This window comes from Scyliorhinus canicula, chromosome 15, assembly GCF_902713615.1.
Source record: "Scyliorhinus canicula chromosome 15, sScyCan1.1, whole genome shotgun sequence".
In the NCBI taxonomy this organism is placed as follows: domain Eukaryota; kingdom Metazoa; phylum Chordata; class Chondrichthyes; order Carcharhiniformes; family Scyliorhinidae; genus Scyliorhinus; species Scyliorhinus canicula.
Genome location: NC_052160.1, coordinates 121981293 through 121997492, shown reverse-complemented (window position 1 = coordinate 121997492; position 16200 = coordinate 121981293). Strand labels below are relative to the sequence as shown.

At 43.4% G+C, this 16200-nt stretch overlaps 1 protein-coding gene and 1 non-coding gene across 4 annotated transcripts in view; both read right to left on the bottom strand.

Moving 5' to 3' along the window:
- LOC119978730 (plexin-A2-like) overlaps positions 1-16200 on the bottom strand; it is a 512723-nt gene that overhangs the window by 119142 nt on the left and 377381 nt on the right. For all 3 annotated transcript variants that reach the window (XM_038820560.1, XM_038820562.1, XM_038820561.1), the window contains 2 exons: positions 5955-6072; positions 3688-3824 (listed from right to left, as the gene is read on the bottom strand). In XM_038820560.1, the coding sequence (XP_038676488.1) occupies positions 3688-3824; positions 5955-6072 (255 nt within the window). The remainder of the gene's footprint in view (positions 1-3687; positions 3825-5954; positions 6073-16200) is intronic.
- Positions 12919-12991, bottom strand: trnar-ccu. Its single transcript has one exon. It is a non-coding gene; the product is annotated as a tRNA-Arg (tRNA).

Below are 16200 nucleotides of genomic sequence, written 5' to 3'. Positions count from 1 at the left end.
ATACATGCCTGCATGCAGTGGGTTCTCAGGAGAGTAAGAGTTCACGCGGGACTGGAGGGTGGTACCACCTACACTGAGATGCATTTTGTCACAGAGCCTGAGAACAGTCTGGAAGAATTCTGCAAGAATCTAGCCTGAGTGGTGGTAACAACACAATTCAGGCCATACTTGGAACTCTAGTTAAAGCCTAAGGTGTTATGTTTAATGCTCAGGTCTCAAGATCTCATCAATAAGCCACCACCATTGCAATATAAAGAATCCATATTAAGTAAATCAGTGTTCTTCAAAGTCGGGGGCGCAACCCGCGGGTGGGTCGCGGGCGGGTGTCGGAAGGGTCGTGGAGCCGATGTCCGCGGCGCTCCCGATCGCGCAAATCCCACGCAGCAGCCGGCTTTTCATAACGCCGGCTGCAAGCGGCCGGGAACATGTCAAACAAAAATTCGGCAGCATTGCGCATGCGCAAACGATGATCGGTGCGCATGCGCAAATCGGGCACGCATGCGCAGTGCAACCGCTATTTGTTTTTAACGGTTGCAGCATTTTGTTTCACAAGTTCTGTAGTGGTTTTTATTTATTTATGTTATTCATTTTGTGTTATTTTTTTAAACAAGTTTGGGGGAGGTTTTATTCATTTTTTTCATTTATTTTACTCATTTGTTTTTACAAGTTCGGGGGGGGGGGGGTTATTTGATAAAACTTTACAGGAAAAAAATTTAGAACTTTGGACAGATGGAGAATTCATACTTTCCGACACCAGAAGGCTTCACCTTCATCCAACAGGTTCCATTGGAGGAGCATGTACAAGGGACAAAGGGACCCAAAACCATTTCCTCCACTTTTGTCAGCAGCAAACACGGTAAGAGAAAATGATGGGTCGCGCAGGTCGGCCGGCGTGGGTCATGAAGTTCGGTCGGCGTGGGTCACGACGTTCGGTCGGCGTGGGCCGCGAAGGTCGGCCAGGTTGGGTCCCAATGGTTGGCCGGTTGGTAAAAATGGGTCCCCGGACTGAAGTACATTAAATGGCAGATGGTGCAAGGATTAAACAAAAATAGTGCAATACTAAATGGCCAACCTCTTATTGGCAAGCCATCTGCATTCTTTTGAGCTTTTTTGAAAAACAACAGGATTATCTATTAAAGGTGATACTCCCACCACCTCAAAAAATACAGATTCATTTACAGCATTTGGGGCAGCACGGTGGCACTCATGGCGCCGAGGTTCCAGGTTCGATCCCGGCTCTGGGTCACTGTCCGTGTGGAGTTTGCACATTCTCCCCGTGTTTTCGTGGGTTTCACCCCCACAACCCAAAAGGTCTGCAAGCTAGGTGGATTTGCCACGCTAAATTGCCCCTTAACTGGAAAAAATGAATTGGGTACACTAAAATTAAATGAATAAAATAAATGAATAAATGTACAGTGAGGGGATGTTCCCGAGGCTGCAGATCTAAACGGAAGGCCTGTAGCCGTAGAAAGATGTTAGTTCCCACAGCAGAAATGGGCACTGCACCTACATGAGGGGAAACATAAATCTCCATTTGAAAAGGTATTCAATTTAATAAAACAAATAATAGCCCCAACTTCTAGGTCTTCTATGTGGAGTGAAATGTGATGGCGAGCAGCCACTGTTGTGGCCTGCAGATCGCTGCTTCTCTGGTGCTGTGTTCTGGGAAGGGAAACGAAAAAGTGCCACAGTCTTAAAGAGCTCCTTTTCCTTGGCCAGCCACTAGCAATGTCCCTCCAAGCACCAGCCAGATTTGGACATCAAACCTGTCCACCACTGGGAAGATCGCGATAACCTCACAAATGGGCACGTTAGTTTTGCAGATTGGCTACCTGCCACTGCTGGACGGGTAAACTCTGCCAGTGGTGACCTGCCGCTGGGAAGATTACCCAATGCTGATATTTCTGACTTCCCTCCCAGTATTGCCGTTATGTCCGCCCGTGTTTTAACAGGAAAGAATGTGTTCATTTTTTAAAATATAGTTTGCTCCGTTACCTGAAGCATATACTTTGAGTTATACCTGAATGCAGGCCTCTCTGCATTGTTGCCTGAACATACAATGGAACAGAAGTCGGTCATTCAGCCACTTGAGTTTGTTAGCCATTCAATTTGAGCAGGTCTTATCTGTGCCTCAACCTGATTTATCCGTCTTTGCTCCATATTCCTCAATAACCTCAGCTAACAAAAATCAATCAATCCGACTCTTGAAAACTTCAACCGACCCACTATCCACTGTCTTTTAAAAAAATTATCAAGTACCCAATTATTTTTTTTTCTAATTAAGGGGCAATTTAGCGTAGCTAATCCACCTAACCTGCACATCTTTGGGTTGTGGGGGTGAAACCCACGCAGACACGGGGAGAATGTGCAAATTCCTCACGGACAGTGACCCAGAGCTGGGATTCAAACCCAGGTCCTCAGCGCCGCAGTCCCAATGCTATCTACTGCGCCACATGCCAACCCTCTATCCACAGACTTTTGAGGACAGTTCCAAACGTGTACTATCGACTGTGTGATCAAGTGTTTCCCTTATTTCACTTCTGAATGGCCTGGCTCCAATTTTAAGATTATGTCCCCTTTTACTTAAGCTCCATATACAAGGAAAAAGCTTTCCTACTGTACCTTATCAAATACTTTTTGTTATTTTAAACATCTGAATTAGATTATCCATCAATTTTCTATTACTGGAGGGAATGCAAATAGAATTTGTGCTCCATACAACTGAAGCATAGCTTTCTCTCTTTTCATTCCAGTCCTTTGGAGGCAAAGGCCAACATTCCATTAGACGTTTTGATTGATTTTTTTTTAACCTGACCACTAGCTTTTAGTGATTTGTGTAAGTGGGCACCCAAACATCTTGCCCCCCCCTCCCCCCCCCCCCCCCCCCCCCCCCCCCCCCCCCCCCCCCCCCACAGATCCTAGTTTCTTACCATTTAGCAAATACTCTCATTTATCTTTCTTGATGCCAAGTTGGATGACCTGACAATTCCTCCATTAGCTCCTCTGGCCATAGTTTAGCCCACTCACTTAATTGATCCACATGTTCCTTTGTGACTTCCTCCTTGCATCTATTCACACAAGGCCTTCTTATATGTCATTGGTTTGAATCCAATACAGGCTTGAAAGGTTAGTGCTTCCTTTATTTTTGCTAATTGCATGTGTTGACATGATCAGTATAGCTGGAATATATCTGGAAGTACCGACAGCTCCATTTTATAAGATCCTAAGTTGATACAAATTATTCAAATGTATCATCATCTGGCTATCGTTGGGTCAAAGCTGCCATTGATTGCAATAACAGAGTATTGGGCAAATTTTGTCCCTTTTAATTTATGACATTTGAAATTGCTATCTAAGCGATGCATCAATTTCGTATTTTCCAATTGGTGATGATAAATTATAGCAGGAGATACTTGCCCTAATTATATCACAATCACTTTAGCTGATATCAACCATGCCAATTATTTTCAGCACAAAACAGATCAAGTTTTCTCACCATATCTGGAATAGGCATAATATAAAAAAATAATGAATAACAGTAAAGTTCACACCTTATGATTGCGACTCAGTTCACTCAATAAATTAAATGCTTCCGCTAAGAGCGAAAGGACAGTTCCAACTCAACGCTAAACGATCGTCTAGCTTCTAGAATGCTGGGCATCGCATGTGCTTTTTTTTCCCCCTCACCTGTAAAACTCACAGGTTTGATTCCCAAACAGCACATTGACGCTGCTGCCGGCTCCAAGATATTTTCCCGTAATCGTTACCATCGTCCCCCCAGACTCAGGACCTCGACTCGGGTTCAGTTCCTCCAGAGAAGGCTTCTGTCGAAAGGAAACGAGGAAACAAAGACATCACTTGAAGAGAAACAGAGACAAAGGCCTGATTAAAAAATAAAATTACTTCTCCGGTTTGTTCTGACTGATGCTATTAAAGAGTTTTTTTTGCATGATGTATCGTTCCGATGATAGCATACCAAAGATCCTTGGCTTACATTTATTTAACTCCCCTTCTTCTCCCTTCCCAAGGGCGCGTAGTGGAATCTACATATCTCTGAAGGCTGTCATCTTTGAAGGTTTGAAAAGAATACCTTCAATGACTGCCCTCCTTTTCATTCATTTAACTTTTACCGCCAGCGCTATCAGCTTGAATTATACAGTTGGTTTTGCATGGCAGTATTTCTGAGACCACCTGAAAGGCTTTTGGAACTGCATTAACTTTTGGAAGAACAAAAGGCAATAAACAAATTACCATAAATACCTTGGGCAGTGGAGCACATTCTTCAAATAAGTGAGCTCAAGTTTCAGCCCCCCTCCTGCACTCCCCTTGCTGAATGGCTAACTAACAAAAATAAATAATAGCTTCTGATGCATGTTGCGAAAAGGTGATTTTTAAAGGAATCTATTCACTTTGCTTTCACTCTCACAACATGGTTCCAGATCTGGTGTACATTACCAAAGGCAGCCTGAATAATTTTTAGCTCAAACAGTGTCAGTCAAATTTGCTTCACGAGAATAGAATCAATCCCTCATTGTAATGCTAATCAAGTAATCAGAATATTCTTTGATGGTTGGTGAAACACATTTCGTATGGAGGAAATAGAAAACTTGTGAAAATGTTTGGGACACTGCGATAAAAGAAGTTGGGAAAGTGGGAGTCCAGCCTGTTTTTTTGACAAATGTTCAATTTTTAAACAGTATAAAATGCAAACAAATTACTTATTTAAAGCAACAAAAATGGTAATGATGATCTTTCTTTTAATAAAAACTGAATTTAGGTTGGACAATTTGGTTATTTAGTAATTTGGTATTGTCCAAAAGTGATAGATTTCAGCTTTCACAGAAATTCCTGAAGGCAATTCGGAAAAGAGTGCCTTCAACGATCCTCAGGGAAATCAATATTGCGGTACATAGAGACATTGATGCATGTGCATACCCGCACAGTGTGTTTATACATACCACACACCATTATGTCTGCCAGCAATGAACTGCAGTACCTTAAATAAATTCAGTGAAACCTTCAGCTTTCAGACCAAATCAGACCAGCAGACTCTAATGCACAAATTTAAATTCTCTTATTTTGAAAGGTTCGGTACTTTCCATGAAATTGTGCGCACAGGAACTTTATTGGGGCAAAATATTCTCAGCTCACTTGTTCTACAAAATTCCCAGTGTTCATGGAAACTCAACAATTTCATGATGCTCAGAGGATCCTTGAAGTTGGGATGACGAGAACATGAGGCAAATAAATTAAGTAATTAGAGATGGGAAATGCAGGAGTGTAAACAAACAAGAATAACGCAGAGAAATAACAGACAGACAAGATAGAAAATAGGTAAGGAGACAGAGATACTCGCACACAGAGTCAAACAAGTGCCCTACGGAAGTACGGAAGACAAAGGCAACAACAGTAAAGGCCGAGTGGGAAAGGAAAACATAGGCCAAAATTGACAGTCCTTGTTTGTGGCTGGAATTTTCCGATGGCGCCGAAAGCGAATGTAACTTTGCTGGAACTCCAATGTTCAGAGTCCGAATTGAGTACTACAATTGTGTGGTCAGAAAGTCAGAAATCAAGAACATTTTGAGTATATTAAATTCTGGTGCCGGTTGGGAACATCAATAAAAAGTTGTAACTGTGTCTCTTTTTCTCAGTTATTATGGTTAGATTTGATCCTGACTATTAAGTGAGTAGAGTAAATGTAACAAACAACTAAGAAACCTGGTAGAAGGACTAAAGCCGGTCTCGGAAGGAGAGAAGATAAATCAGGAAGCACTTATTAGGTACCACCACATCATGGGGCGATTTTAAGATCAAAGTAAATCTAAAATATAAAGTAGATTGTACAAAAGCGACAAAAAAATCCTAATTTATCTTTTTATACCCTGGGATGGGTTTTGTGGCACAATGACATTTCTCAGCTGGTCACTGAGCAACTCATTCTCAGATTGACTCACCACAAAGGTATACTGCTGTGAAGACTCGGTCATAAATTCAGGTTTACACTTCCCGACACAGAGCTGCACGGGACCAGATTCTTTGTGAGGCTTCGCCTCCCCCATTTCACACACAATTCTGGCAAAGAAAGCATGAAAGTAAGAACACAGAATTAGAACATATGTCACCTTCCAGCACTTGTATGCGCATCTGCCGTTAAATGGCTGCTTTCTAATTTTACGCTGACATTTTCTACTGAAATAAATGAATGCTCCTTGGCAGAGAGCGGGACAGATTAAGCTGCTGTCACACTCCTGCACAACTAACAAATTGTCCCCTACAGCAAAGTAGCACATGGCGAATTTCAATTATACGGGGTAAAAAGAAAACATGAAAATATAATACTAAGATTAACTCCGGAAGAAAGAGAGTGCCGTACAAAGCCATTTATGACCATTAACCATCACTTTGTCTCTCATTTTGCGATATTCCATCATTCCACACAACAAAGTAATGGCAGATTAGATGAGCAAACTGAACAACAGTAAAAGACAACTCTATGACTTTCACAAACCACTCTAAAAGCAATTTACCAGAACAAAATGCAAACATCATTGGGTGCAGATTTTTTAAAAAACAGTGATTCTCAGACATGTTACTGCCTCTTTTAAGATAGCACAGTAATTCCAGAATGATTAGCATTCAACCATAGGCAAAACGTAATACAAAGGAAAGAATAATATGCTTTAACAGCACACAATTTGTTAAAAATCTAATAGCGTCTTTAAGTTAATGAAGTAGAATTAATGATGTACAGACATTTCTTAATTTTCTCACTTTAGGATAGAACTAGATGCTGATGAATGACATAATATTTGCATGAATCAATTTTAGCAATGATACTTTATTGTCACTACAACATTGCTCCTTCCTCATAAAATCCCACAAAACTATTTTCAAGGGGTGATGCACTAAATTGGAAATGGCTTAAGCACACACCTCGTTAACATGGAAATGAAGCACCGCCGATGTGGCTTTGCACGAGCCATTGGTGCCATTCCAACTGCCATTAGGCAGCTAAATCAGATAACGTTCCCCCCCCTCCCCCTCCTCCATTACCCCAACCCCTCCTCCATTACAGAGTTGAGCTTTGACAACGGAAGAGGGTTTAATCTCTGCAAGCAATGACTTTGCGGATTTTAGTACATAATTAATATTAAAAATAGAAAGCAGTCAGTTAGCAACATCCCATTGTGGTATTTCTCCAAGTTTAAATCAGCTCCAACTAAAATTGACAAAACTGCAAGTTGTTGGCGGAGAAGGCCCTTTCTTTTGGAAAAACCAACAAAGCACATCAATGGCCCCTCTTGTTGTTGAGGTGAGGTAACCATTCAGACCATCTGCACAAAAAAGTTGATTATTAGAAGGGAAAGTGAGCCAAAAGTAACTTCGAAGATATGGATATACTCAGCAGGTCTGGCAACATCTGTGGAGAGGGGAGCAATGTTAATGATTCTCAGGCCCGAGAGCCTTCATCGGAACTTAAATCAGAATCAATTCTGATGAAAGCTTGGTGACCTGAAGCTTCAACTCTATTTCACTTTCCACAGATGCTGCTCGACCTGCTGAGTATTTCTAGCATTTTCTGTTTTTTTTATTTACACTTCCAGCATCTGCACTATTTCACTTCAGTTTAATAGGATTTGAAGTAGGAGTGTCTTACTGCAGTTATACAGGACCTTGGCGAGAAGAACCTGGAATATTGCGTGCAGTTTTGGTCTCCTGACCTAAGAAAGGATATATTTGCCATTGAGGGAGTACAGCAGAAGTTCACTAGGCTGATGTTGGGGTTAGTGGGTCTGTCTTATGAGGTTCGACTGGACCTGTATTCACTAGATTTTAGAAGGATGAGAGGAGATCTGATTCAAATGTATTTAATTTGAACAGGGCTGGACGGACTTTATGCATGGAGTACGTTTTTCCTGGTTGGGGAATCGAGAAGGAGAAGCAGGGGACACAGCCAGAGGATCCGGGGTAGACCATGTGGGACTGAGTTGAGGAAAGGTTTCTTCACTCAAAGGGAAGTGAGCTTATGGAATTCTCAACCACAGAAGGCTGTGGGGGCCAAGTTAGTGAATGTATTCAAGAGAAAGATAGAACAAAGAACAAAGAAAATTACAGCACAGGAACAGGCCCTTCGGCCCTCCCAGCCTGCGCCGATCCAGATCCTTTATCCAAACCTGTCGCCTATTTTCCAAAATGAACAAAGAAAATTACAGCACAGGAACAGGCCCTTCGGCCCTCCCAGCCTGCGCCGATCCAGATCCTTTATCTAAACCTGTCGCCTATTTTCCAAAAAGAACAAAGAAAATTACAGCACAGGAACTGGATCATTTTTTTTTAGATTTCAATTGTATCAAGGGGTATGGGAAGAAAGCGGGAATATGGCATTGAGATTGAAGATCAGCCATGATCACATTAAATGGCGGAGTGGGCCCAAAGGGCTGAATCGCCTACTTCTGGTTTCTATGATACTGGGCTAGATTTCCCAGCCATCCACAAGCCAATGTTGGGTTTAGGACTTTTGTGGTGATATCCCTGCTTTAGGTATCTGTGCAAATATTCTAAAATTTTCCCCGTGGATGTGCACAGGTCTTAGTGTTTTAATTCTGGCCCAATTTTGAAACCAACCATTAGTGCTACACTCCATACTGCCTCCTGAACCAACGTTCTCTTTTTCACATTTCTTGTTCATTCTATGTTTTGTTAATGTTATGTTTCAAACCAGCACATTCAACATCCGCATGGATTTGATGGGCCGAGTGACTTTGTGCTCTGCCATTATAACTCACCCCCACGGCAGCTAGGAGTACTGCTAATTGTTTTCAGGTAAAGTTTCCGCCCCTTTCTCGAGTGAGTCCAGAGAGCAGCTGATCAATCAGGTGACGGGCAGTTCTGTAGTCCCAACACACCGAGATGCCCAGGCAAGTCAGGAGTCAAGAATCCTGGCAAGGAAGACAAGAGGGACGGTTTCAAGAGGCTTGGGGCAGAGGGTTAAATGGGGAAGTACCTGGGAGAGGGGGAGGCGGCTGCCTACAATTAGCCCAGAAGGCTGCTAAAGGAGATTTCCCACTTTGCCTAACAGTAGCCTCCACAGCTAAAAGTACCGAGCCTCCCAAAGAGTCTCCCTCCACCGGTGGTAAATTGCCATGGGTAGTGGTGGATTAGGCTCTTAAGTGGCTATAAATTGGTTACTTGATCTCAATAGGTTGGCCAAAGGCAGGAGCGACACGTCTCCTGCCACACCCCTACCATGTACAGTTTCAAACAATCGTGGAGCAGGTAGGTATCGGGAAGCCTGCCTGTTGGATTTACTGTGCGCCCAATCATCCCTTTAAACACACCACCCTATGGATCTGTCAACAACTAAGATGGTGACACCCTGAAGGATAACAGCATTATCCATGGAGGCACCTACTGGTTGGATAGATGAAATGGACACCACTAAATGAAACTTTCCCTTCAGTACTGCAATACTGGCAAACCTGGATAATTTCTCTTCAACATTGGTTCTGCTTGTCCATCAAAAAATGACTCTGTTACTTCAAATAGTAGTAGAATTAATGGCAAACATGCATTAATCACAGCGAATGTTAAACTTATCCAGCAGAATTTTGCAGGAGATATCAGACTGTATATATTGCACAAAGTGTTGGCAGACCAAACTGGTTCATTTCATTTATTACACAGCTTGAATGCTTCAGACAAAGGTCTGGCCAAGGACCAGCGCATTTCTAAAGGTCAATGTGTAAATGCACCAATTGAGTGTTCAGTCTGGCTGCTTCGTGACAGCTTTAATTTTGAACAATGGAGTCATAAATCTTACAGGATAATTTACTTCAGCACATGAAATATTGGGAGAAAATTCAGATAAACGGGAGAGGAGAGTGAATCTATTGCTTTAAAGGATATATATTTCCTAACTAACAAGTTCTGAAGAACAGATTCTGAATTAACAAGGGTGTACAGAACATGGAATTTGAGACTATAAGAAGATATTGTGTGTGCACTGTTCAGCAGAATTATAAACTGGCTTCCAAACACCACATTTCCAATTTCACCATGCACCTCAAGAGTTCAAATCATCGGCAATAATCCTACACTCAATTGAAAAATTAATTATAGAGCTAGAAGTCATACTGGCAAATGCTTAAAACGTTATGGATGATCTTTTGTCCTCTAATTTAACAAAAGATATAGGTTAAAATAATGAGCTGGGGAATATCGCATATGTACTTTTAAATGTTTGTCTGACAACAGCAATTTCGAGCCAATAATGTTCATATTGATTTTGAAATCTTATCTCAGAATTCAAAGCGCTAATCGCTGGTTTTCATGAATACAAATGTTCATTTGGTTAAAATTTATTGAGATTAGTTCCCAAAGGACAGATTCACAGCAGGAAACTGGTCTAAAGATGGAAGTCTAAATAAATCACTTCCCTCATACAGAAATTATTTTTTTTTATGAGGGAGTTAACTCTTACAGAGCTCAATTTATTTTAAACATGTTAAATGTTCGATTTTTGGCACTAATAAGATTATTAATACCCACAGGTTTAACAGTCCAAGGCCAGAGAGTATTACTGCAACTGGAGAAGAAACTGTGTATAGATCTGTTTCACCCTCTCTACGTGTTAATCTTTTATATCTGTGGCATTCTAATCGACAGGAAAGTGTAACAGTCCACAGGGCACAAATACCACGCAAGATTGAAAACATTTTTTTGAAATTAAAAATTGTCGTCGCTTCTAATTATGTTGGTTTCTCATGGATTACAGTTTTACGGAGTGCTAGATGAGCTAGATGGGCTTTAATTAGTGGGTGTCTTCAGTATATTTGGTCAAGGCCAAGGCCATGTCCCATGTTGTCCTTGTCCACCATTGGGGCATTTCTGCTGTGGCCCTGATTAACTGGATGACTCATGGGTCCCGCTTGGTCCGTCTAACTCACCCATTCAGTCGATGACTTCAATCAATCACAAAGGCAAGAGTTCAACACTCATTTTGAAATTTAACATTCTTGAGCAAAGTTTATATCAATACTGAGTAATTTCCAAGATTGTATTATCAAATAAATTAAGTAGAAACAATAAAATGCTCTGATTTACATTAGTAACAAATAATCCAATTAAATGCTCCTCCAGTTACCAGTGCCTTTGCTACCTGCAAAATTACCAGCGGTTTAATGATCACTGTTCTGTGTTCCATTGAATATAGTTTTTTTTAAAAGAGTTAGGTGTTAAAACTTTAGAGAGTTGCATTATAATAGTTGACAAGCATTAACATAGTATTAGAATAATTCAGTTTTGCTCATTCTTGGGATACAGAATGCAACTGAAAAAAACCCACTTGGAACATTATATACTGATCTGGATTCTCTGTTCTGGAGACTTAAATGCTCCTGCTGAAGACTAAGTGCTCCCGCCAACAGAAAATCGACTGGTCCCCACTAGAAGCGGGGCCCAGGTGAGAGTCTCACTCGTTTGCCATGCAAATATATGCATGAAGGAGAGCTCACCTGAATTCTGGCATCAGGCCGCCATTTTGAGTGGGCCTGATCCCGAGGTCTGGCGGCAGGAAACCCCCCCCCCCCCCCACCCCACACATACAATACTAATTCTGCAGACCCCCCCTCCCCTTCAATCCCAATCCCTGGTAAGTAGCGGAATCCTCTCCCACCTCAGCCCCCAACCACGGGAATAATGGGTTCCATCCCACAGCACGCATCCAAGAGGGTGACCCCCCCCCCCCCCCCCAACAATCAGGGACTCCTTGCCTTCATCAGGGACCCCCCCCCCCCACCCCCCACCATCAGTCATGAATATCAGTCACTCACATCAGCAACCCCGACCTGAAAGCTGAAGAGCAGACCAAGCAGCACAGTGAAAAATCACGGTATTTTTACTCACCCATGCCTACCATCTGCTGCCTCAGACAAATGTGTTTAAAGCAGTAGCTGCTACAAATGTCAGAGGGTTCCCCGAAGGACAAGTACATTTGAAAAGCCTTCAAATCCCCTGAGCCTTTGACATTTTACACATTACGCTAGCCAGTAATTGCCAGCTTTATTAGTCCAAAGACAGATGCTTGGTGGATTGTTTATCCATCTTTCCCTTCATGCTTAAACACATCTCAAGTATTCGGGGCAGCACGGTAGCATTGTGGACAGCACAATCGCTTCACAGCTCCAGGGTCCCAGGTTCAATTCCGGCTTGGGTCACTGTCTGTGCGGAGTCTGCACATCCTCCCCGTGTGTGCGTGGGTTTCCTCCGGGTGCTCCGGTTTCCTCCCACAGTCCAAAGATGTGCAGGTTAGGTGGATTGGCCATGATAAATTGCCCTTAGTGTCCAAAATTGCCCTTAGTGTTGGGTGGGGTTACTGGGTTATGGGGATAAGGTGGAGTTGTTGACCTTGGGTAGGGTGCTCTTTCCAAGAGCCGGTGCAGACTCGATGGGCTGAATGGCCTCCTTCTGCACTGTAAATTCTATGATTCTATGATATCCTGCTTTGATACTAACCATAATGTTTATAAACACTCTTGCTATGATTGACAGCCCCTCACCACATCAAAAGGAATCAAGTGATTTCACCTCCTCTTCTATAATAATAATCTTTATTATTGTCACAAGTAGATTTACATTAACACCGCCCTGGAGTTATTGTGAAAATTCCCTAGTCGCCACATTCCAGCGCCTGTTCAGCTACACTGAGGGAGAATTCAGAATGTCCAATTCACCTAACAAGCACGTCTTTGGGGATTTGTGTGAGGAAACCGGAGCACCCGGAGGAAACCCACGCAGACACAGGGAGAACGTGCAGACGCCGCAGAGACAGTGACCCAAGCCGGGAATCGAACCTGGGACCTTGGTGCTGTGAAGCGACAGTGCTAACCACTGGGCTACCATGCCGCCCAAAATATGTTTCACCCCAGATAGGACTCAAACCCACAATCCCTGGCTTAGGAGGCCAGTGCCTTCTCCATTAGGCCACTGGGGCTCAGGTCACCCTCACATGTGACTCATTATTCCAGAGGTTGGGGCGGGCAGCGCCTACCTGTCAGCTGGAGGGAGGGGGGGGGGGGGGGGGGAGAAGGAGGGGGGGGGGGGAGAGAGGAGGGGGGGGAGAGAAGGAGGGGGGGGAGAGAAGGAGGGGGGGGGGAAGAGAAGGAGGGGGGGGGGAGAGAGAAGGAGGGGGGGGGAGAGAAGGAGGGGGGGGGGCTCGAATGCACTTTGGAGGGCAAATCCATTATGTACTCAACCCCTTGACCCACCTTGTGGTCCACCGCGCCAGGGCCATGCTTGGGTAATCTTGCACCAAAGCCCATTCATTCCTGATAGAGCTAGATGGTGCAAAGTAATAATTGGCAGATTTATGTGCATTATGAGGTAAACCATTAGACTATTGCGCTCATCAATCATACTAGCAGCAATGGGTTCAAACTGATTGTAATCGTAACACAACACAGCTTCGTAATGCATTCCCTTCCTCCGTGATGTCTAGGAACTACACAATCAGAAAAACACTGGGCCTCACACAACATCAATTTAGTCATGCTGAAAGATCGAAAACCAGTAAAATCTTTTTCATTTGTCTCCTTTTTCTTAAATTTACAGCAGATGTGTTCGGTTTCCAGTTCAAAATAGTTTACAAAAATTGGCAGGACCGAACATTCTCTGATCTTACCAAATGACATAATAGTTCCTCAACTGGTGCCCAGATCTGGATTTGATTTTAATGTGAGTTAGGAGTTACTGCATCTGAAGCCAGAGCACTATAGCAGAGTCGAGTTGTTCATAGCACAGGTCGCATCAAAGGACACAGTGAGAGACCAGGATGGGAAAGATGCACAAAAGATAGAATGCAGTAATCAGAACATCTTTTGTTCAATTTCAAAATAATTTGACCAATGACATTCTTGAATGCAGTAAATCGCAACGTTATTACCAGAAGTGTAAGCCACGTTTAAAAGGCTTTAATGTTGTCTTTTGTTACCGACCAATCATAAGCATAATTTACAATATTATAACGTACTATAAATTAGGAGAACACAAAATTGTGGGTGTAACTGGAGTTTTAATCTCCAATCAGTTTTCTGCCGCTGCCAAGTCATGCAACGGCTATTGTCAAAATCACAAATAACATCCCATCAGAATGTGACAACCAATCCTTCCAGGTCCTTCTCGACCGGCCTGCAGCTGACCACGTCATCCTCCCCCAATGTCTCCTCTGTTGTCCAGCTGGGAAATTCTGCACTTTCCTTCTTGCCTCCTACATATCGGAGAATCACTGAAAGCGGGACTTTTCTTGCCATCCAGTATCGCCGGCCGTGAATTTGGGCCTGCGAGCGGAGGAAACGGGAGCAAAATCTCACGAGAATCGGGAAATGAGATTGTCAACCGCAAGACGTCCTTTTCAGATTTCCCCCTTCACTGGTGGCATAGTGAGGTTCCCACCCTTTAAATACATTTAAATGTAATTAGCAGCTTCCGCTCCATATTGTTTCCCACCCCCCCTCCTCCCCCATCTTTAGAATGGGGATTTACAACTGCTTCTCACAAACGTGCAGCAGGTGAAGGGAATTCTCCAGGGGTGCGGCTGTAAGCATAGGCTCCAGGGCGGGGGAAGAGAGACACACCCGGGCAGCTAGAGGAAGGCCTTCTGGGGAGCTCCATTGTGATGGTGATGGTGGTGGTGGAGGGGGGGGGGGGGGGGGGGGGGGGGCACGGCACGGGAGTGTTCCCTTGTATGCTGGGCGAGGGGGATTTCCTGTCTTTTTAATATTTGAGATCGGGGCACCCTTTTCACCCCACCCTGCTGGTGTGAAGCCGTGAGCTATGCTTCCGAACATTTTTCTTCTCCCAAACAATTTTCAAAACATGGCAGCAAAAGCTGGCCGTGTAGCCAGCGAGCTGCACACAGTCCCCATTTCAAATTCCATTCCCTAGCTACTGATCAATCCCTCTTGCTTGCTAACCTGGTTTGATGAGGGTATTGCAGCTGGTGTCATGTACCTGGACCTCCAATAGGTCACATAACACGTTTGTCAGCTAAGTTGAAGCCCGTGGGATAAAAGGATAGTGGCAGCATGGATACAACGTTTGGCTGAACAACAGGAAGAGGAGTGGCGAACAGCTGCTTTTCCAGAGTGGACAGGGGTGTCTCGTGAGGTTCCCCCCAGTTTGATATTAAGGCCACAGCATTTCTTGATTTATATCAATGACTTTGACTTGGCATGCTGGGTACGATTTCAACATCTGCGGACTACCCAAACGTGAACATATTGTGAATTGTCAGGAGGATAGTAATAGACTTTCAAAGGATATAAACAGGGTGGTAGAATTGGCAGACACGTGATAGTATAAATTTTAATGCAGGAAAGTGTGAAATGATACATCTTGGTGGGAAGAATGAGGCAAGTCATAGAATTTACAGTGCAAAAGGAGGTCATTCGGCCCATCTAGTCTGCACCGGCCCTTGGAAAGAGCACCCTACTTAAACACACACCTCCGCCCTATCCCTGTAACCCCAAATAACCATTTAGGACACTGACACTAAGGGCAATTATATCATGCTAATCCAATACACATTGATGATACAATTGCAAAGGGAATGAAGTAGCAGTTGGACTGGGAGTTTATGTGCCAAAGTCACTGAAGGTGGCAGGGTAGATTAAAAATGCCATCATTAAGGCATATGAAATACTAGGTTTTATAAATATAGGTAAATAAAAAAGCAAGGGCAAAAAAGGGTTAGGTGGATTGGCCATGCTAAATTGCACGTAGTGTAAGGTTAATGGGGGGATTGTTGGGTTACGGGTATACGGGTTAAGTGGGTTTAAAGTAGGGTGATCATTGCTCGGCACAACATCGAGGGCCGAAGGGCCTGTTCTGTGCTGTACTGTTCTATATCTATATCAAGGAAGTCATGGCAAACCTTTATAAAACATGGGTTCGGTGTCAACTGGAGTAGTGTCCCCAATTCTGGAAATGTGTTAAGAATGGGATGAAAGCTTTAGAGAGGGTGCAGAAAAGATTCGGGAGACTGGTTCAAGGGATAGATGATAGAAGAGCTGGGGCTGTTCTCTTGGGAGAAAGGATGGTTGAGCGGAGGTTTGTTAGAAGTGTTCAAAAAGACAAAGGGTCTAGACAGAGAAGGCAGAGAGGAACCGTTCCCATCGGCGGAAAGTTCAAGAATCTTTATGTTGT